The 23,889-nt window shown below is 43.2% G+C and overlaps 1 protein-coding gene across 2 annotated transcripts in view; it reads right to left on the bottom strand.

Moving 5' to 3' along the window:
• LOC129868827 (roundabout homolog 1-like) overlaps window positions 1-23,889 on the bottom strand; it is a 233,498-nt gene that overhangs the window by 166,245 nt on the left and 43,364 nt on the right. Inside the window, exon 1 of one of the 2 annotated variants that reach the window (XM_055943105.1) lies at window positions 14,492-15,176. The exons of the other annotated variant lie outside the window; for it this stretch is intronic. Coding sequence (XP_055799080.1) covers window positions 14,492-14,552 — 61 coding nt within the window. The 5' untranslated portion in view covers window positions 14,553-15,176. Of the gene's footprint in view, window positions 1-14,491; window positions 15,177-23,889 lie in introns of those variants that run through there. 2 annotated transcript variants of the gene reach the window in all.

Here is a 23,889-nt window from a genome sequence, read left to right as displayed (position 1 = left end):
GCTAGAGGGGGTAGGATTAAGGGCTTATGACATTTGCACTGCAGGACACTCATTATACAGCAGCCACGCAACCCTGCATAACCTCCCATCAAATCGACTATCATGTCGAGGCCTTGAATCAAAAAATATCAACCATGCGTTATTATCAATCGTACAAGACATCATGTTGTCAGAAGCAGCAGTATACTATTGTGCGTGTGTGTGTCAGAGACACTGCGGGTTTGAACATTTCGAGGTGAAGCCAAGGTGTGTTGCTGCTGAGCTGAGCACGGTGCGGAGTGGTGCTCTATGGGAGCAAATGTCAGTGAGATTAATGACTATCTGAAGTTCCCTTTTATCACGGAGCTCATCCACACAGCCACTGATCCTCTGCCTGGATCTCTCATGAGTTCATTATTTCCACACACAACCACCAGAGACCACAAATGTCAGAGACAGCACCACTCAACAGCTCTGATCCCCACCCCCTTCACCCCCTTCACTCCCTCCACCCCCCAATCCCACCACCACCATCACCCTGGAGCAATTTCTTCCGATGAGGTAAGGTTTCAATTTCAGATAGTCACAAAGGCATCAAATTTAGCTTGAAGTAGCAGTTTGAGCGCCTCTGCAATGGAGGGGCTGGCGGATCGCCACACACTGTGGTCGTTACTCAACTCTGGACTTTTATATTCGGGGAGAGAGATGAGAACGGCTCTGGATATACTGTAACCATGCCTGAGAGAGATGGACTGAGTGCACTGCTACTTCTACTGCAGAGGAGGAACAATAGCCATCATCATCAGCTTACTGCAGACCATACAGGACACAAGAACAGGAGGATATTGTTATGATCACTCAGCGATGAAGTCTTTGTGATGTGTACATTAGACTGAATAGATGAGAGATACGTATTCATGTCTTTTGTATCTGCTGCATTCAGGTGTGTATGGCTGAACAAACCAAACAGACAAGCCTGTTCCTGGCCCCTATCTCGGGCTCCACCTGAAATGCTGCGCACACCCACGCTTTATAACACACACGCGTACGCACATGGACACACACACACACACATTATAACAAACACTGTACACAGAAACCGTATAGGCCCACAAACGCCCACACACACAGTACACATACAAACTCTATACACAAACACACATACTAACTCAATCACTCTCACGTTGTACAGCAACTATCTCCCTCCCTCACTAATGAAATCCCCCTTCATTCCAGCTCTTAATTAGAAGCCTCCAGACACGGTGTCCGTCCGTCTGTACTGAGTGCTGCTCTGCTAGGAGAGGAGACTGGCTCCAGATAGGTCAGGCAGGCTGAGGCTCCATTACAAGGTCAAACCTCTGGTTAATTAAGCTGAAGATAGGCATGTCCACTCTGTGTGATAACAAGGTTAGCCCTCAGGGCACAATACTATACTGCTGCTGCTGATCACTCTCACTCACTCCCTCTAAGACTGCAGGGTAACTCAAATCAGCCATGTTAGGTGAAGAGTGGCTGGAGGACAGGAGCTGGTTTGATGGGACTTGATTTGATGTGATGGAGAGGGGCTGTGGTAGAGCATACCGACCACACCATGCTGAGCCCAGGCCAGACCAGACCAGGAGTGATGCCAGCCTCTCGGGACTGTAGCTATGATTGGGATGGTTTATCCATCCATCTGGTTGAACCACTGCCACTGAGGCTTGGTAAACCAAGCCGCCACAATGGAGGAGCCAAGAGCTCCAAACACAATAGAAGAAGGTTCACAATTACAGTATAGCAAGACAGTGAATCAGGCTATCAGGCTCCATAGTGTTTCAAATGAATGTATTCCATGGGAACGACATTATGTCAGAGTCCTGACTCTTTAAAATGTTACGGCATGGGTTTTAAAGTGGGAAGTCAACACGTATGCAGCAGAATTCTGTCGACATCTAATAGAATGTTAGATTGATCTCAGCTTATCGTCACACCACCGCATTGACTCCCAGTCCGGACCCCCCTCGCTTTCTCTTCCTCATTCAGATGAGAGGAGCATGATCACAAAGCTGCTGGGGTTTAGGGTAAGAATAGTGGGGTGGGATGAGGGCAGGTATAATGCAGCAGGGGTGTATTCAATCACAAATAATTATGGGAACTATTGGAGCCTTCAGCCTGACTCATTGCACATGCTTATCAATGGATCCCAGGACCCAGCATTACAGCTACTGGCTCATCATAGATCTGCAAATTAAGTGTGTTTTGGTCTCTTTAATAAAAGAAAATGGCACGAATGGGAAAGCTATTCATTAGGATTCAGTCTTCCCTTGAAAGCTTTGAAGTGTGTATCTGGTGTGTCACCAATGACTGGCTAAGCGAGGGGGAGAGAGCAGGAGGATTGAGTGTGTGGTACAGGGATAATGTGCATTCCTCGCCTATCATCCCTAACGAGACTGAGCTGTTTCACACATCCTGATTAGCTCTAATCCTGGGTTTAATTAGTCAAAGAGCCAAGCTAATCACTAATGGGTGTGTGTGTGTGTGTGTGTGTGTGTGTGTGTGTGTGTGTGTGTGTGTGTGTGTGTGTGTGTGTGTGTGTGTGTGTGTGTGTGTGTGTGTGTGTGTGTGTGTGTGTGTGTGTGTGTGTGTGTGTGTGTGTGTGTGTGTGTGTGTGTGTGTGTGTGAGAGAGAGAGAGAAGAGTACTGATCTCATATTTAGTCCATCAATCGATAGGCACCTTTATAGAACTGAAAGAGTTGACACAGAGCCAAATGAATATCAGCAACTGCTATTGACCTGCTATCACCATGGCATTTTACAGCTGACCTTTGAAAACATCATTCCTCCACACACACCTCCCACACAAACGTAATCCTCCATTAACCATAGACTATCTAATACAGAACATTTCCCATTGAAATCCAATTGGGGCAGGTGGGTGGTTTGTGATATGTTGGGGGGAACTGTTAATGATGAGGTTAGCCCTAGAACAGTGGGTACTAATTGAACCTAGAGAGGAGGGCATGTTGTCTGAGTTCTGTCACTGTACTGTCAGGATGGGTATGGGAGGAGGTGGAGAGGGAGGACAAGAAGAGGGTCAAATATGAAGCTAGTTATGAGTCAATCTGTCAAGGTGGGTTCTGTCTGGGTTAAATAAACAATGTTGTATGATGAGATGAGGGGTACTTGTTTCTAGGTGCCGTGAATGTGTGGCGTTGCAACCCTATCACATCATATTAGATTTCTTCTGTAAACATACAAGGTTATGTGTAAACCCTCCCATCCAGGGTGTGAAGCTGCCTAATAGTTGTGTTCTAGTAAACGTTCAGCTGATGTCAAGAACACTGTAATGAATTCCAGGGGATTTAAGAGAATGTAGATGTGTAGGGGAGTCCTGAGGGCCTGGTTTAGACTCCCACATAGAAAAGGCGAGGGGGACAAGACAGGGGGAGGTGGGGATGGGAGAGTGGTTAGTCAGACCCTCTCCCTCTGACCACAGGAGGCTCCCTGTAGGAAACCAGCTAGGGGAAATGGGTGAGGGGAACAGCCTTTTATTTGATGAAACATTTCCACCTAGGTCGGCACTGCTCAATGGGTTCCACTCTGTATTCAGCCACAGTTTATTTAGGGGAAAAGCTGATATTGACGGTCCAAAAACAAACACAGCATAACGTAGGTCACTATTAGGTCCTTGTTTATAGGTTAAAACCCCACTGGGGTATTGGCAACCCATGAGGCCTTGTCATAACAGCATAATATCCACTCCAAATGTGTTTTTCACAAAGACTCTTTTGAAAGCCGTCTGAGAGTGAAACCAGCTGGCTGACCCTCTCCACACACACACACACACACACACACACACACACACACACACACACACACACACACACACACACACACACACACACACACACACACACACACACACACACACACACACACACACACACACACACACACAAACACACACAAACACACACACACACTCCCTGTCTCCATATAGCTTTACTGCGGGAGGAGGAGGAGGACACTGGCTGGAAAGCCAGAGTAAACAGACCCTCCAGAGCCGGACGTGTGGGATCCCTCCTGATCTCAACCAACCACAGACAACCTTATGGGCTGGAGAGAAAACTAAGCAGCGTTTATTTACAGAACAAATTATCCAAAACTGCCCTCGCTCACCCTGAGCACTGAGCACACAGCAGATGCCGGACACCTCAGAAGGACAGGAAGCTTTGGTAGAGATAGACCAAATAGCCTACAGTAAACCACAATACTCTTTGCATTCTTTAGCTTTGGGACCCATGGTCTATCCAGGTCAACAGACCAACATGGACCAGGTTGGTTGGTATGCAGAGGGACGATTGCAGGTTTGGTTTGGGGTCAGTTGACAGGGTTGTCTAGGGGGGGTCCTTTCAGGTTCACCTCAGATCCCAGGATGCAACAGTCTGAAGGTCTCACAGCACCGTGGGCTGAGGGGGAAGCTGAGTGGGAAATGGGGAGCGCCATGCCTCAGGCCAGGAACAATCATTCAGAGATGGGGAGCTCCATGCCTCAGGCCAGGAACAATCATTCAGAGATGGGGAGATTTTTTTGGGGGGGGGGGGGTATTTGTGTGTGTGTTTGTGTGTGTGTGTGTGTGTGTGTGTGTGTGTGTGTGTGTGTGTGTGTGTGTGTGTGTGTGTGTGTGTGTGTGTGTGTGTGTGTGTGTGTGTGTGTGTGTGTGTGTGTGTGTGTGTGTGTGTGTGTGGAGGTATGATGACCTCTGACCTGTAGCCCCACAGGCACTTGTTAAAGTCCTCCATGTCTTCCTCAGCACGTAAACAAGGAAAGCAATCAGGAAACACTGCTTTCAGCACAGCTCTTACAACACACACACACACACACACCTACATCCAAACACACAAAGGATCTTTCAAACAACTTGTCGATAAAGGAAAGAGGATCCATTTTTTAGTACGGGAAATAAAAACAAGATATACCAATGCAAAATTCACTCTAACTGCACTTTATATAACTGCACTGTGCTTTGTTGAGCTGCAAACCAATACAGCCTGACCAAGACTGACCAAGCAGTGAAAACAAATGGATGGTTACAGTTGCATAGCGGTGTGGTTTTATTGTGGTTTATTGCAGGTCTTAGTTTTTCTCTGGTAGGGTGATAAAATCCCTTTGTCAGGTATTCAAGTGTTCCTAGTGAGCAGTATTCTCGTTGTGTCAGTGTAGTGCTCTTCTTTCTAGTGGCTTGGCAACACACCTGGCTTACAGGGTCCATTTGTCACAGCTTTGTTTCCATAATAACTGTAGATCACTGGGTTGTGTGTGGGAGTGTGTGTGTGTTAGGACAAGGGAACGCGACGCAAGAAAAAAGGTAACAACGTAATCTTGCCATACTGTCACCTCCAGCTCAACTCTCAACAAAAACACTGCCAACTCAATGCAATGATAAATCACAAACCAGGTTTAAAATATCCGCCCCAAAACGACAAGGAAACAAATTGCTTCAAAAATCATTATGATGTGGTTAAGAACATAAGCCGTGCCAAGATTGCTGCCGGCAGGAGAGAGAGAAAGAACAGATAGGAATGACTGAATGCTACGTTTAGCTTGAGCTGTGTGTGTGTTTCCTTTTAAACAAACACAAACATTTGAGCAGACTTCAGACAGCTAGAATGAACGAAAGCTCCTAAAACACACTGTATGGGGAGATTACACACACTGTTCACTCCTCCACCCCCTCTCTCCCTTCCTCCCTTATTCCCTCTTACTGACTCAGTTTTATGGTGGACATGCTGGGAGACACATTCCATTCAAACTGTGCTGCTTATCCCTCATTAGTTCATTATTCCAGAGGAAGAACGGGAGGAAACTGACAAGTCCGTCAAGAACAGGGATATCAAAGGGAGACTCTTTAGAGCACAAGACGGCCCAGCCATCAGCCTCATCATCCGTAGCGGAGGAGTCTCATTAGTGGAGGAATACAGTGAATCACAGTCAGCATCAAATAGACTGGAGGGAGACTCATTAACATACGGGATGACATAGCAGGTCAGCCTCCTCATCAAGCTGTATTAGTCCATAATACTCCATGCTGTGTTATTACTGACGGTGTCACAACACAGGACTGTGGGCTGTCCCTCTGTCAGGAGCATGGGTGTCACTGTGTCACTGTCAACTAGCCAGCGTGTCCAGATACATGTGAACTCTGACCTGTGCTCAGCTATCAAGGCAGTGGCAGGCCAGGTGTCTCCAAGTTCTCCTCCCCTCTGGAAAGTGGAAACGCAAATGACAGAGCATATTCTGACCCATTTATTTTCTGTTCCCTCCTCTTCTCACACACCTTCCTGACCTCCTTCAGAATGAGATATCTGGCCCAGCCATGGCTGAGAGAGTCTCAAGGCCAAACAAGGCTTGGACAGGAAGGAGGCTATTATCTCAGGCCAATGTTCCTCATTCACAAGCCCCTTATACGAGCAGTGTTGGAAACAACAGTACAGAAAAACACGATTCAAAGGAGGGAAAACATAGATGTGTTTCTCTTGTGAGAGATTCCCATTTGAGGCTGAGAGTTTACAGAGCATTCATTAAGGAGAACGTTGGCTGTTAAAAACATGGAGGCAAGGGGAGGAGGGAACGGTGGGACCGATGGGCAAGGCTGCTTAGCATCATGTCGTCACTCCAGGGATGCATCATTCGGATTTGCAGGGGGGAACAAATTCTTTCCTACTGCTTTTAATGGGCATCATTTAAAGTATACGGATTGTTCAATTAGAATACTAAATGTAGCATTGAGAAGAGGATTGAGAGTGTCATGGCAGGGATGTTCTAGGCGAGGCAGCTACACAAAGCTGCAGTATTCTGTCTGAGAAGCACCCTGAGCACAACACCTGTACAGGTCTAGAATTGTCTTGTACATAATGGTCCTCTGTTCTCTCATCAGTTGTTGTGCCGTGGAGAGGGAGAGACAAGACAAGGTGGCATACTTAAAATACTTGTCAAAGTAGGGTGGGCAAAGCTAAGCTATGGAGTGAAACACCTGAGAAGAATCTGTTCAGTAAAGAGGGGGCACTTTGAACGGATGGTATGCAGCACAGCAGGCCACTGGACTATCATGGACCTGTTACCTCTACTGTCCCTTTACTCTGGGGTAAGAAGGAGGCACACACACACACTCACACCAGCCCGGCTTGAAAAGGGGCAATAAAGACATGCTCCGGAACTCTGGCGACTATTAAGTACTTCTTAAACCTTCTGCTTTGGGCTGGACGTGTCAATGTGTAGTTCATACATGCATAATCTATGAGTAGAATTCCTGTTTTACCTCAATTAGCCACGAAAACCCTAGTTTGAAAGCGACTGTTTTTCTGGACGCTGTGCTGCACCATGCCATTAGCACTTCCTCAACACATTACTGCTATGACACATAAAGCCGGTAATGGGGCCGCCATCTGACTTACTCATAACAGTATTTCCCAAACACCATATGTCTTCATAACTCCATTATATATTCAGTTGAAGTCGGAAGTTTATATACACCTTAGCCAAATACATTTTAACTCAGTTTTTCACAATTCCTGATATTTAATCCTAGTAAAAATTCCCTGTCTTAGGTCAGTTAGGATCACCACTTTATTTTAAGAATGTGAAATGTCAGAATAATTGTAGAAAGAATGATTTATTTCTGCTTTTATTTCTTTCATCACATTCCCAGTTTACATACACTCAATTAGTATTTGGTAGCATTGCCTTTAAATTGTTTAACTTGGGTCAAATGTTTTGGGCAGCCTTCCACAAGCTTCCCACAATAAGTTGGGTGAATTTTGGCCCACTGCTCCTGACAGAGCTGGTGTAACTGAGTCAGGTTTGTAGGCCTCCTTGCTCGCACATGCTTTTTCAGTTCTGCCCACAAATTTTCTATGGGATTGAGGTCAGGGCTTTGTGATGGCCTTAAGCCATTTTGCCACAACTTTGGAAGCATGCTTGGGGTCATTGTCCATTTGGAAGACCCATTTGCGACCAAGATTTAACTTCCTGACTGATGTCTTGAGATGTTGCTTCAATATATCCACATAATTTTCCTGCCTCATGATGCCATTTATTTTGTGAAGTGCACCAGTCCCTCCTGCAGAAAAGCACCCCCACAACATGATGCTGCTACCCCCGTGCTTCACGGTTGGGAAAGGGTTCTTCAGCTTGCAAGCATCCCCCTTTTTCCTCCAAACATAATGATGGTCATTAAGCCCAAACAGTTCTATTTTTGTTTCATCAGACCAGAGGACAGTTCTCCAAAATGTACAATCCTTGTCCCCATGTGCAGTTGCAAACCGTAGTCTGGCTTTTTTATGGAAGTTTTGGAGCAGTGACTTCTTCCTTGCTCAGCTGCCTTTCAGGTTATGTCGATATAGGACTCGCTTTACTGTGGATATAGATACTTTTGTACCTGTTTCCTCCAGCATCTTCACAAGGTCCTTTGCTGTTGTTCTGGGATTGATTTGCACTTTTACCAAAGTACGTTAATCTCTAGGAGACAGAAGGTGTCTCCTTCCTGAGCGGTATGATGGCTGTGTGGTCCCATGGAGTTTATACTTGCATACCATTGTTTGTACAGGTGAACGTGGTACCTTCAGGCGTTTGGAAATTTCTCCCAAGGATGAACCAGACTTGTGGAGGTCTACAATTTCTTTTTCTGAGGTCTTGGCTGATTTATTTATATTTTCCCATGATGTCAAGCAAAGAGGCACTGAGTTTGAAGGTAGGCCTTCAATTGACTAAAATTATGTCAATTAGCCTATCAGAAGCTTCTGAAGCCATGACATAATTTTCTGGAATTTTCCAAGCTGTTTAAAGGCAGTCAACTTAGTGTACATACACTTCTGACCCACTGGAATTGTGACACAGTGAATTATAAGTGAAATAATCTGTCTGTAAACAATTGTTCTAAAAGTTACTTGTGTCATGCACAAAGTAGATGTCCTAACCGACTTGCCAACTTCTTCTTAATAGGGGGGTGCTGTTTTCACTTTGGAAAAAATCGTGCTCAAATTAAACGGCCTCGTACTCTGTTCTAGATCATACAATATGCCTATTAGTATTACTATTGGATAGAAAACACTCTGAAGTTTCTAAAACTGTTTGAATTATATCTGTGAGTAAAACAGAACAGGAAGTGAAAATACAGGAAGTGAAAATTCTGAAAATGAGGCTCTGTGTCAGGGCCTGCCTATTCAACTGGCTTTTATTCATGGATCTGTATGCACTTCATACACCTTCCACTAGATGTCAACAGGCAGTAGAAGGTTGAATGGGGTGTCTAGCTTGATGTGAGGCCGAATAAGAGCTTTTGGAGTGACAGATCCGCCCTTTTGTCAGTTTTCATCTGCGCACCGGGTTACCTCACATTGTCTTCTGAAAAGCGTTCGGTATACACTACGAATTGCTCCGGCTCTGATTTTATTGGAAACATATGAGAAGAACATCATAAAGAAGGATTTTCAACCGAGTTTGACTAGTTTACTCAACGTTTATTGGGAATTTTGGAATTTTTCGTTCCAGGCGCCAAGAGTTGATGGGCATGTTCGCTCCACAATGCTAGCCAAAGTTGTTAATTCGATAGAAGAAATGGACATTCTAAAACAAAACAACGATTTATTCTGGACCTAGGACTCCTTGCACAACATTCTGATGGAAGATCAATAAAAGTAAGAGAATATTAATGATGTTATTTCGTATTTTTCTGGTAAATGTTGGCTCCAACACGACGGAGAATAGGTGAGCGCTGTCTCGCAATAATGCAAGCTGTATGTTGTAGTAAAGTTATTTAAAAAAATCTAACACAGCGGTTGCATTAAGAACCAGTGTATCTTTCATTTGCCATACAACAAGTATTTTTATGTAAAGTTTATGATGAGTTCTTTGGTTGGATTAGGTGACTGTCCAAAATATCTCCGGAGATTTTGGTGAATTGTTGCTACGTATTCACAATGTATAACCACGATTTGCAGCTCTAAATATGCACATTTTCGAACAAAACATAAATGTATTGTATAACATGATGTTATAAGACTGTCATCTGATGAAGTTGTCCAAAGGTTAGTGATTAATTGTATCTCTATTGCTGGTTTTTGCGAAAGCTATGTTGGCGGTGACTAAATGGCTTTGTGTGTTTGGCTATTGTGGTAAGCTAATATAATTCTATATTGTGTTTTCGCTGTAAAACACTTAAAAAATCGGAAATATTGGCTGGATTCACAAGATGTTTATCTTTCATTTGCTGTACACCACGTATTTTTCCTAAATGTTTTATGATGAGTATTTATGTATTTCACGTTGCTCTCTGTAATTATTCTGGCTGCTTTGGTGCTATTTGTGATGGTGGCTGCAATGTAAAACTACGATTTATACCTCAAATATGCACATTTTCGAACAAAACATAAATGTATTGTATAACATGATGTTATAAGACTGTCATCTGATGAAGTTGTTCAAGATTAGTGATTAATTTTATCTCTATTTCAGGGTTTTGTGAAAGCTACCTATGCGGTGGAAACATGGTGAAAACATGGCGTTGTGTGTTTGGCTATTGTGGTTAGCTAATATAAATACATATTGTGTTTTCGCTGTAAAACATTTTAAAAATCGGAAATGATGGCTGGATTCACAAGATTTTTATCTTTCATTTGCTGTATTGGACTTGTGATTTCATGAAATTATATTATATGATATCCCTGTCCCGTTAGGCTAGGCTATGCTAGTCAGCTTTTTTGATGAGGATGCTCCCGGATCCGGGATGGGTAGCACTGAAAGGTTAAAGAAATTTGTGGAGTGGTTTAAAAACTAGTTTTAATTACTCCAACCTAAGTGTATGTAAACTTCCGACTTTAACTGTATATATATTTCCCTAGTAAAGTGGAAAAACTCAGAAGTGAAACGACAACATTGAATAGTGAACAATAATATTTGTGTATACTGAACAAAAATATAAATGCAACATGTAAAGTGTTGGTCCCATGTTTCATGAGCTGAAATAAAACATTCCATACATTTTCAAAACGCACAAAAAGCTTATTTTCTCTCAAATGTTGTGCACAAATTTCCTTACATCCCTGTTAGTGAGCATTTCTTCTTTGCCAAGATAATCCATCCACCTGACAGGTGTGGCATATCAAGAAGCTGATTAAACAGCATGATCAATACGCAGGTGCACCTTGTGCTGGGGGCAATAAAAGGCCACTCTAAAATGTCACACAACACAATGCCACAGATGTCTCAAGTTTTGAGGGAGCGTGCAATTAGCATCCTGACTACCAGACTGTCCACCAGAGTTGTTGCCAGAGAATTTAATATTAATTTACCTTCCATAAGCCACCTCCAACATCATTTTAGAGAATTTGGCAGTACATCCAACCAGCCTCACAACCGCAGACCACATGTGATCACGCCAGCCCAGGATCTCCACATCTGGCTTCTTCACCTGTGGGATCATCTGAGACCAGCCACCCGGACAGCTGATGAAACTGAGTATTTCTGTCTGTAATAAAGCCCCTTTGTGGGGAAAAATTACTTCTGATTAGCTGGGCCTGGCTCCCCAGTGGGTGGGCCTGGCTCCCAAGTGGCCTATGACCTCCCAGGCCCACCCATGGCTGTGCCCCTGCCTAGTCATGTGAAATCCATAGATTAGGGCCTAATGAATTTATTTCAATTGGCTGATTTCCTCATATGAACAGTAACTCAGTAAAATCATTGAAATTATTGCATGTTGCGTTTATATTTTGTTCAGCAAATAAATATAAAATAATGAAAGAAGGATTGCTGTTTTGAATTTGGTCAAGTCGTGTAAGAGAGGTGGGGAAACTATTGTTATCCGTCAATAATGATAAGCCACCAGGCATTGACAACCGTGATGGGAAACTATTGAGAATGGTAGCAGACCGTATTGCCACCCCTATTTGCTAGATCTTTAACCAAAGCCTAAAGGAGTGTGTCCACAGGCGTGGAAGGAAGCTAAAATCATTCCACTGCCTAAAAATAGCAAAGCACCCTTTGCTGCCTCTAACAGCCCTCTCTCTCTCTGTTTTATTATATTTCTTTTTTTACAAATGATTTGCCACTGGTCTCACACAAAGCTAGAATGACTATGTCTGCAGATGATTCCACACTAAATGTCAGCACCCAAAGCCAGTGAGTTCACTGAAATGATAAATAAGGAGTTACAGTCAGTATCCGAATGGTTAATTAATAATAAACTGGTCTTAAAATACAGCTACAACTAAAAGCATTGTATTTGGTTTAAAACGTTCTCTAAGACCTAAACCTCAACTGGAGTTGTGTGTGAAAGGTGTGACCACTGAGTTGATGGTAAATTATCATGGTCAAGTCATATTGACAAAGTTGTTGTGAAGATGGGGAGGGGTATGTCTGTTATAAAAACATGTTCTGCGTTTTTGACGCAAAAATCGCAAAAATCAGGCTCTGGTCTTGTCCCGTCTTGATTACTGTCTGGTAATATGGTCAAGTGCAGCAAATAAAGACCTAGCAAAGCTGCTGCTGGTTCAAAACAGAGCAGCATCTTTGCCCTTAACTGCACCTACAGAACTAACATCACCAACATGCAGGCCAGTCTTTCCTGGTTGAGGGTTCACGAGAGATTATCTGCATCAATCCTTGTTCTTGTGAGATATATTACTGTGTTGAAATGTCCAAATTGTCTGTATAATCGACTTACATATTGCTATGACAGACATACTTATCCCACCAGACATGCCACCAGGGGTCTCTTCACAGTCCCCAAATCCAGAACGAATTCAAGGCAAGGCACAGTATTGTATAGAGCCATGATCACATGGAACTCCCTTCCATCTCAAATTACTCGAGCGAACAGAAAAAATGTGCTTTAAATAAACGAATAAAACAACACTTCAAAACACAATGCCTCTCCCCTATCTGACTTAGTTGTAATGTCTATGTTAATGTTTTTGTAAATTGTTAAGTATTTATGTCTGTAATGTATTTTTCGTTATGAGTCGGACAACAGGAGGATAATCTCTCGCCATTGGCATCAGCTAACGGGGATCACAATAAAATGTAAAATACAATAAAATGCCTTGTTCATATAGCTAAGTGCAGTTTGCTCATTCACAACCAAACAGAAAAGGCTTTGGTTTTGATTAAAGAGTATATTATAAATCTCTATATCACTGTTAGTCCTATCAATGCGGGACAGTCCCATCAGTATGTACACAAGCCTGTTCAGACTAGCGGTGTTGTTAATAGGACTTCATTAGGCCTCTCTCCAGTGACCTGGGCCTCTTTCTACTGTTAGCCATTAACAGGCACCAATGCTGATCTCAGCGACCAGAAAGTGTGTGTTGACCGGTTGTTACACGTTTACAAACCCTTTGTGTGTTCCTGCTTTACTCCTGAAGAATGACTATTTCAAGTCACTCTTGCTCTTTCTCTCTCACACACACACACACACACAACACACTCTTTATCACGTTGACTCTAAGTGTAACACCGATAGCGGAAAAGCTGGCACCCTGACAGGTGACTACCCAGGAGAAGGCACAGTCAGGACACTAAAACAATATAAGGAGGACATGGTCTCATTCTTTATCTCAGGATCTCTGCTGATGTGATTGCCAGTGATTCATAATTACAAATGTTTACAGCAGGCAGTTCACCTGGGATACAAGTCAGTATTTGATGTATATATATATATATATATATATATATATATATATATATATATATATATATATATATATATATATATATATATATATATATATATATATATATATATATATATATATATATATATATGTCTGAGGACATCCGGAGATGACGTGGAAATCAGCCACAAGGGGCAACAGTGAGTGAGTGCTGTTACTTTCAAGTAGGCGTTGTAGACAGGGATGCCGGGTGGGCATACAGTAAGCATCTGCCTCTGGTTATAAAGGTTGCATGTTCAAATCCAGCTATAGAAAGTAGATGTTTATATTTTTGTTTTAAACCTAACCTTTACCATTCGGAGTTCATTTACCTAACCTCAAGAATGCTGAGTTAATGCCTACACTTCACCCGGTAACATACAGAGATGTAACCAAACACTTCAACATGTGATGTTTGGAACAACTTCGAAATTAGATTTTTGAGAAACATCGATGAACTTCAAATTCTGACGTGAGACTATGAGAGCTTGTTATTTTACACAACTAAGGCAGTAAGAGCACATCCTGGTTGTCAACAGTCAGACCATGATTCAGACAAAGACCACTTCATGCCACACTGCTGGGCTTGGCACACAACGTCAAAGAGGGAAACAGATATGAAAGGATGATAGTACAGTTTTAGTACAGTTCTAAGTCAGTCGATACTTATGCACTCACCTCACCCATGCCATGCCATCTTTAATTTCCGCACACAAGCACACGCTCATAAATGCTCACACATGAGAATAGACTATTCCAGGAATATTACTTTTCAAATTCAAAGTCATAAGCCAAGTCAGATAAGGTGAAATAGTGCAGTCTTTACCTGAACAAATGTGAATAAATCCGAGTAGAAAGTAAATCCCCACTGAACACGCAGGCATCATTCCAAAGCAGAGGACTGAAGCTGATGTGTATTATCCACAAATGTTTGATATGGCCTATTCGATCTAAATAATTATATTTATAAAAAATGTTCTGCTTCCTTCTTGAGTAAAATAGCCTACCGCGCCGTCTCCAACTCTCTTTTCTGTGGCTGTGCGCTGCGCTGGGGTAGCCTATGCTGAGAGCAAGTCTCCGAATAACTCCGTGCGGGACGATTGGTATTTCTGTACACTGTTACAAAGATAATACTTTACTGATAGCTCATACCAAACCTCCCGGTCACATTATTAGGGTTGCCCACGAGATCGTCCACATAACTGGGATCTTCTTCTCGAATCCGAGTGAGTTTCGTAAATCCAAGACTAAACTCTGAGGTTTTAGCCGAATTCATCTGTGATCAAATATTATTTCCACTTTGTCATAGTTTTCTTTCGCATGAGTGATATGGCAGAGTCCAAAATCCAAACGTCCAACTTCAGTTCAGTCACTTTCCTGATTTAATTTGCCTGTTTCTCAAACCAGCCGGCGCTCACCCGACTTCGTGCACTTAGGGCTGAAGGGACGTTTGAAAAGGGCAGCGCTTAGTGAGTGCTGCATAGTGTGCACTCTTCCTAGTCCACAATGGGGTTTTTCACAGAGGCTATTTTAACACGGGAAACCTTCATTGAATGTATTTACCTATTACGTTAGAGTGTGCAAATGTTAATATATGTGTGCAAATGTTAAACTAAATCTAAAACCAATATTATTTTACTTAATATGATTGTGGCCAGCCAGAGCAACTTCGCGTCTTGCTTATTTAATTAATTACATTTAAAATTAAAAGTGTCTTTTGAATTATTTTTAACTAATGTGTCTTACCAAATTGATTAAAATTATACTAAATTATATGAGCAGTCTAATTCGTCTACTTGCAGAACACAAAGTGATGGGGACATTTTTTATTTCTTCGGCAATTTTTCTCTACTCAAACAACAGCAGAATAAATGTTAAACAACAGCCAATGGTGTCCCCTGTGTGAGTTTTATAAAGTGAAAGGGATGGTTTGACAGACAGGGTGCTCCCTTCACATCCTATTCAATGAAAAGTCAAAGGGACGGCACGACGTCGTTCACCCGCTGGGAGACATAACTGTGTTTAACACGACCGTGTGAACCAAGGTCTCACACCATATGTGTTTATACGCGACCTTTCAATCCCGCAAATGGCTCACTTGGGCACAAGATATTATCTTAATAAGCCAATTAAAATTCACTTTGGCAGAGATTAGCCAGGAGCAGTGTTGCACTTCTCTTAATCATGAATTAAGATCGACCCCAGAGACCTCTCAGTCTCAGCATTCCAATGCCAACATCAGACAGAATGACCATTTACTTTTCAAGTCCAGTGCATGAATTTGAATGCACTTAATTTATTTGTATTTATTTTTTTTAATATAAGAATACACAAACATCTGATTTTGTATGAATAAAAGCGTATGATTTTCATATGAAAAAAATGTAGCATAGTGAGAACATATTTCATCTGTTTTAAATACAACCAAATAAGAACATTTTACCATTGAATAAGTGTCAATAAAGATACATAACTCTCCTGAGGGCTTAATGGGTTTATTGTTGGAATGTAGTGGAATTTGCCTAACCCTGTGCTCTGGCTTGCTTCATGACCAGAGAGCAAGCACACCCTCTGCTGGCTGACTTGCATCATGTTAGAGATTATTCACAAGAGGGTATTCTTCTCTTTCATGCTCTTTCTACAAAAAAAATGTACAGCATTTACCAGCTTTGATGCTCTATCCATCTTCCAACATGGTAACTCATATCACATGTTTTCGTGGCTGAGGGAAATTCCAGACTATTTTAATTTCCAGCCTACAATTGCTTAAAACTATCAAAGCTGCAATGGTTTTGTACTAAGCGATTGACTAAGGGGAAACGGATGTTGATGACCGACTGTTGGCATGTCCTGCAACATGTGAGACATTCCTTATTCTTAAAATCTGCACCATGTTACACATTACCCTGACACATGAACCCAGAGCTGCAGAAAGTGTCCATTTCTCTGACTCTTTCTATGTCCCTATTCTCTCCACCACCTCTCTCTCTCTCGCTGTCAAGAAAGCATCTCTTTACTCCAATGTGTCCACATAGAGAAACCTCAGCATTGCTCCTATGGTGGAAGAAAGCCTTCCCTCCCTGCCTCACATCTCTTTATTGCTCTGAGTGTGCCCCTGCCGGCCCAGCTGTATGCTTGCAGATGAAACGAGACCAGTTCTGGAACCAGTACAGCACACAGCAGCATAGCAACCCAGCCCAGCGCCACTGGTAAACAAACAGTAAAATATGGGTACTTACAGGCTAACCATCAGCACATTGAGTTTTTCCACCCCTTCACACACATTAACACATGCACACTTTTTTTTAAGCAGGCAAGTCAGTTAAGAACAAATTCTTATTTACAATGATGGCCTACAGGGGAACAGTGGGTTAACTGCCTTGTTCAGGGGCAGAACAACAGATTTTTACCTTGTCAGCTCGGGGATTCAATCCAGCAACCTTTTGGTTACTGGTCAAACACTCTAACCACTAGGCTACATTATGCCGATTCTTTCACTATTTTCTGTCCTATAACCTCAACGTGACAACTGCTTGGTCCTGTAGAAGATGAATGAGAAAAAAGAACATGTGATCTACTTTCTCAGTCCTCCATCCTCCCACTTTCACTACCCCACCCTCTACCTCCCCCATTCCCCCCAACCACTATCACGCTGGATACTCTTCTCCTTGTACCCCTCCATCTCTCTCTGGGGTAAAGGAAGGATGAGGTCATTATTTAAAGGGGGTAAGGTAGTGTAGATCAGTTTTGGATGGGTGGCAATCAATCAAAACTTCAGGGTAAAAGGCTGAGGAAGTCCAAGAAGACAAACAACCACTTAAGCCTGGACACATACATCCCATTGAATTATCCCTCTGTAACCAGTCCCCTCCTGAGACAAATAGTGTTGAAAACTGTTCTCCTCTCAAAACACGAAAGGATCCGTGTCAATACATCCAATGACATTCTGTGAGTTTGCCATCAAATCCCCTTCCAGAGCAGAGGATTTTTTTTTTTTTTTTTTTTTTTTTGTCATTTAGCAGACGCTCTTATCCAGAGCGACTTACAAATTGGAAAGCTCATACATATTCATCCCGCTCCCCCCGTGGGAATTGAACCCTGGTCCCCCCGTGGGAATTGAACCCACAACCCTGGCGTTGCAAACGCCATGCTCTACCAACTGAGCCACAGGATCACATGTGCTAACTAACCTCAGAGGATGTGGTGTCGAGAAGAGGAGAAGAGGCCTCCCTCCAACCACATCACAGTGTAGAAGAGTCAGAAGGTTGCCTACACAAACACCCAGATTCTCCCAGGGAGAGCAGAGACTATAGTGGCAGGCCAGCTGCCTAAACAAAAGCTGCAGAGCGTGGCTAATGTGATAAATATGAAGTAGAGGTCCACTAGGACAGCTGACCGTACATGCGTGTGGCCAACATAACAGCAGGTGCAGCACACATTGCAGAGTGCAGAGTTTATGATTTCTACGGTACATTTCACAGGTCCGCCTGACCATCCAATGCCTCTCCAAGACTAATGTAACTACAGCAACAGATAGTACAAGTGGACACAAAGAGAAACACAAATATTATATTGGTTGTCATAGAGAAAGGAGTAATAAGCCAGAGGGATCAGACAATGGCAAATATTGAAAATGATTGTTTTGCTACTCAAAGCTCCAGCTTTAAATTGGTTCCGAGCCAGACCAAAGAAGACTGAACCCAAACACTAACTAAAACTGTCACTGATATTCATGAAGGAATAAATCATATTAAGTGCTATCTCCATAGATACGAACAGCAACAAACACTGCATAATTAGTGCTTTGTAGTTAGTGTATAATTGCATAATGGCATAGTTAGTTCTGTATAATTAATTAGTCATAAGTGATTGATGTTTTGTTTCTCTTTCACATGAAAATATCGGTGGGGTCACCTTCGTGGTGAAGAGTAGCTCCTACAGAACTGATTTCTTTGTGTTTTCACACAGAGGAACCATGCTTCTGCCCATCCCACTCCGTCTTTCCAACAGCTTGTTCTTTGTGTAGCTACCAGTCTAACATACAGTACACCTGCAGGTGCTGCTAAACATATGCCTGACTAGCTATGTGTTCCTGACAAGGACATCTGGAATCCCCCCTATACAAGGCATGTATTGCTGTCAGGCAGCTTTCAGTAAATAAGAAGCACAACAACAAAAAATCCAGTGTCTTTCCCTATAAGCTCATCATAATCACAAGAACTCCGTAGAAATGAGCTCCTCAATCACTGAGGACATTAAGGGCATTTGGGAGTCAATTAAGCTTATGTAGTTATTGTGTGTGTTTCATGGTGTTGATGGATGGTATTGTATACATTACAACAATATTTTAGTATTATACAGTACCATTTTACATTGGTATTCCTCATGTACATAGAGTGCATAATCACTGATGGCTGTTATAATTTGTCTTTGTTAACGTTGGTGGTGTTAACCAGTCAATTTAGATTCCAGTTTGTCTAAACTCCATTCCTGGGTGTCTGGCACTAACACTATCTTCCCTTTCTCTCTTTCATATTTCTCATCTTCAAATATTTTCTATTTCACCTCCCCCTCTTCCTGCGTCTTCCCTTTCTCCCCATTATCTGTAACAACCTATCCACCAACTCTCCCATTTTCCACCACGCTCTGCCTCTCTCTCTCTCCATTCGTCAGCCCCACTCAGCGCAGAGCGCAGCACTCTAGTCACTCAGGGTCATTCACACAATGAGAATGTGAAATATGACAGACGGCCTTCATATTCTCTATCTTACACCACGTCTGGAACTGCTGATGCACAAACCATGCTGCTCTTCTCTTTCTTCCCTCTCTCTGTGTTTCTCTTCTCTTTCTTCCCTCTCTCTGTGTTTCTCTTCTCTTTCTTCCCTCTCTCTGTGTTGCTCTTCTCTTTCTTCCCTCTCTCTGTGCTGCTCTTCTCTTTCTTCCCTCTCTCTGTGTTTCTCTTCTCTTTCTTCCCTCTCTCTGTGTTTCTCTTCTCTTTCTTCCCTCTCTCTGTGCTGCTCTTCTCTTTCTTCCCTCTCTCTGTGTTTCTCTTCTCTTTCTTCCCCCTCTCTGTGTTGCTCTTCTCTTTCTTCCCTCTCTCTGTGCAGCTCTTCTCTTTCTTCCCTCTCTCTGTGCTGCTCTTCTCTTTCTTCCCTCTCTCTGTGTTTCTCTTCTCTTTCTTCCCTCTCTCTGTGTTTCTCTTCTCTTTCTTCCCTCTCTCTGTGTTTCTCTTCTCTTTCTTCCCTCTCTCTGTGTTTCTCTTCTCTTTCTTCCCTCTCTCTGTGTTGCTCTTCTCTTTCTTCCCTCTCTCTGTGCTGCTCTTCTCTTTCTTCCCTCTCTCTGTGTTTCTCTTCTCTTTCTTCCCTCTCTCTGTGTTTCTCTTCTCTTTCTTCGCTCTCTCTGTGTTTCTCTTCTCTTTCTTCCCTCTCTCTGTATTTCTCTTCTCTTTCTTCCCTCTCTCTGTGCTGCTCTTCTCTTTCTTCCCTCTCTGTGTTTCTCTTCTCTTTCTTCCCTCTCTCTGTGTTTCTCTTCTCTTTCTTCCCTCTCTCTGTGTTTCTCTTCTCTTTCTTCCCCCTCTCTGTGTTTCTCTTCTCTTTCTTCCCTCTCTCTGTGTTTCTCTTCTCTTTCTTCCCTCTCTCTGTGTTTCTCTTCTCTTTCTTCCCTCTCTCTGTGTTTCTCTTCTCTTTCTTCCCTCTCTCTGTGTTTCTCTTCTCTTTCTTCCCTCTCTCTGTGTTTCTCTTCTCTTTCTTCCCTCTCTCTGTGTTTCTCTTCTCTTTCTTCCCTCTCTGTTTCTCTTCTCTTTCTCCCTCTCTCTGTGTTTCTCTTCTCTTTCTTCCCTCTCTCTGTGTTTCTCTTCTCTTTCTTCCCTCTCTCTGTGTTTCTCTTCTCTTTCTTCCCCCTCTGTGTTTCTCTTCTCTTTCTTCCCTCTCTCTGTGTTTCTCTTCTCTTTCTTCCCTCTCTGTTTCTCTTCTCTTTCTTCCCTCTCTCTGTGTTTCTCTCCTCTTTCTTCCCTCTCTCTGTGTTTCTCTTCTTTTTCTTCCCTCTCTCTGTGTTTCTCTTCTCTTTCTTTCCTCTCTCTCTGTTTCTCTTCTCTTTCTTTCCTCTCTCTCTGTTTCTCTTCTCTGCAAATTGACAAACTGAATGCCACTGTGATGTTCCTCTCAATCGTGATGCCTGTTGGCTTAACACATGGAACCCATGTGTTAGATGTGTTTGATATTATTCCACTCATTCCGCTCCAGCAATTACCACGAGCTTGTCCTCCACACAGTCTGGAAAGGCTGTGTGCTATAACAAGCTGCTTCCACGGCACATACTCAGCTGTAGGGTTACAACACATCATGCGCATCAACAGTCTCTGGTACCTCAAAGGCACTACGTCAAGGTCTTTACAGTTTATCAGTGGAATGAGGGGTTTGTGATCCCTCTGCAGTGTGAATGCATCTATTCAGATATCTGGTAAAGTTGTCACATGTTCAGACTGTGCTTTCTCAGCATCTGTGAGAGTCCTGGAGCACTAAGCTACTGGCTTTAACTTTCCATCATGTTTCTATAGTAGGACCCCGCCAAACCCAGAACTACTACCGGACTATGTTAGGCTTTGTCATATCATAGAATGCCGGTGCAGGTGACTCTGTGACGATTTGCTCTACGTTCCTAAAGGCCTCCTCCTGCACTGCACTCCGTGTCCATGAAGCATCACTCTTGAGCAGGTCGTTGATTGGTTTGGTGACATCAGCTAGACCTAGTAGGTACCTACCTAGGTAGTGAATCATACCCAGTATACTCCTCAGATCAGTCACATTGCTTGGCAGTTCCAGCTGGGCGATGGCCTGGATCTTTTTTTTAAATAATTTGACCCCTTTTTTTCTCCCCAATTTCGTTGTATCCAATTGGTAGTAGTTACAGTCTTGTCTCATCGCTGCAACTCCCGTACGGACTCGGGAGAGGTGAAGGTCGAGAGCCATGCGTCCTCCAAAACACAACCCAACCAAGCCGCACTGCTTCTTGACACAATGCCCATCCAACCCGGAAAACAGCCGCACCAATGTGTCAGAGGAAACACCGTACATCTGGCGACCTGGTCAGCGTGCACTGCGCCCGGCCCACCACAGGAGTCGCTAGTGCGCGATGAGACAAGGATATCCCTGCCGGCCAAACCCTCCCTAACCCGGCCGCCCCATGGGCCTCCCGGTCGAGGCCGGCTGCGACAGAGCCTGGGCTCGAACCCAGAATCTCTGGTGGCACAGCTAGACCACAGCTCCACCCGGGAGGCCCTGATGTCCTGGATCTTGGCCAGCTTCCTACAGTTGCAACATGTTGCATTCCTAGCAGCAAATCATTCCTCTGTAGCATGTGCCTTACCACATCTGAAGCATTTGCATCCTGTCATTCAAATTGTGTAATTTTGTTTTGGCCCGTCTGCTTTGTCCATACCTGTTTTTGTGTCTCTATTTGTTATTGTGCGGCGTGTGTTTGTATGCTACTTCACTGAGCTGTGCACCGTTAGCATTAGTCCCTTGTTCGCTAATATGCCCTTTTACTTGCTCTAACTGCCTCATAAGTTCTACTGATTTGTCATTTGTCAACTCAGGCAATAGCTGAAGCTTCTCTGACAACTCATTATCTAATATACCTATGACCAACCTGCCCCGGATATTTTAGTTCTTGGCAATATCGAAAGTGCATGTATCAGCTAGATTTCCGCAAGCTTTTTGGCTCGCTAATGAAAGCGGGAACTTTCATGAATAATGTTCACTTTGGGCACAAAATTATTTTCCAGATTACCCATAACGGTCTAATAATCATTCTGATTCTCCTCCACGGAAAACATGAATCAATCAATCAATCAAATTATTTTATAAAGTCCTTTTTACATCAGCCGATGTCACAAAGTGCTATACAGAAACCCAGCCTAAAACCCCAAGCAGCAAGCAATGCAGATGTAAAAGCACGGTGGCTAGGAAAAACTCCCTATAAAGGCAGGAACCTAGGAAGAAACCTAGAGAGGAACCAGGCTCTGAGGGTTGGCCAGTCCTCTTCTGGCTGTGCCGGGTGGAAATTATAACAGTACATGGCCAAGATGTTCAAACGTTCATAGATAGTAATAATCACAGTGGTTGTAGAGGGTGCAACAGGTCAGCACCTCAGGTGTAAATGTCAGTTGGGTTTTCATAGCTGATCATTCAGAGTTAGAGATAGCAGGTGCGGTAGAGAGAGAGAGCCGAAATCAGGAGTCATCAGGCCAGGTAGTCCTGAGGCATGGTCAGAGAAGAGAAAAAGAGGGAGAAAGAGAGAGAAAGAGAGAGGAGGTCTTCCTTCCCCTGCTAATAGAACAGAGTACAAACCTGTACCTCTCCATCCTCTTTGTTTAGCTTAGTTGAAATCTTGTAACACTTAAATCATTGGCTCCATTCTGGGCAGTGTTCTGAGTGACTGAAGTCAAAGTTTTCTGGAGGTGGAAACTTAGCCATCGTTGCTGATCTTCTGACACCATGTAATGTTATGCTTTATATGAAGAATCCAGAGGTGAATATAACTTTGGTTGACTTGAATGAAACAGTAAGCATAGCTAGGTAGCTAGCGACATAACACCGGCGACTGTTTTTCACTGGACTTGCTACTTGACGGGTGCACACGGACCGACTCGTCCAATCACCTTTTATGGCGCCATGAGTACACTTGCGTCACTCGCACTATAATAAAATAGTTCCAATACAACACAGTCGACATGGTAGGCAAGTAGGCACAAATGTATAGGGTGTTGTTGGGTTCATCTTCCTCCCATCTTCCTCCATGTAACACCTACCAGCCTTGAAAGAGGGTTGCCATATTTTGCCATTTTGTTTGTTCGGTGTAGCCCATCGAATATGTATAATATAGTCAATAACAGATCTGAATGATGTGTTTTTCAGATAATACTGTGTTGTCAAGGTAGCAGCTTGGCTGTGCCTGATCACATCTGAATTCCTTTCACTGGATAGTTGTGTTCAAATGGTGAACAAGGGAGTGTAATATGGTCATGACCCTTACATTCAAGCTGTGATCTTTAGCACATTCCAATCTGTTCTGTGTAGCCTGAACGTGCAGTTTGTCACTCTCCTAGGCCACGGGAGAGAAGGCTCTGGGAACGGAATGGAGAGAAACTCAATCAATTTGCTTATTTGCTCTATGACGGTACCTCCCTCGACAGTGAACCTTTACAATAATATACCAAGGGAAACG

Source organism: Salvelinus fontinalis, chromosome 13, assembly GCF_029448725.1.
Source record: "Salvelinus fontinalis isolate EN_2023a chromosome 13, ASM2944872v1, whole genome shotgun sequence".
Taxonomy (NCBI): Eukaryota; Metazoa; Chordata; class Actinopteri; order Salmoniformes; family Salmonidae; genus Salvelinus; species Salvelinus fontinalis.
Note: the sequence above shows the minus strand (reverse complement) of the source record. Positions and strands in the feature narration are given on the sequence as shown.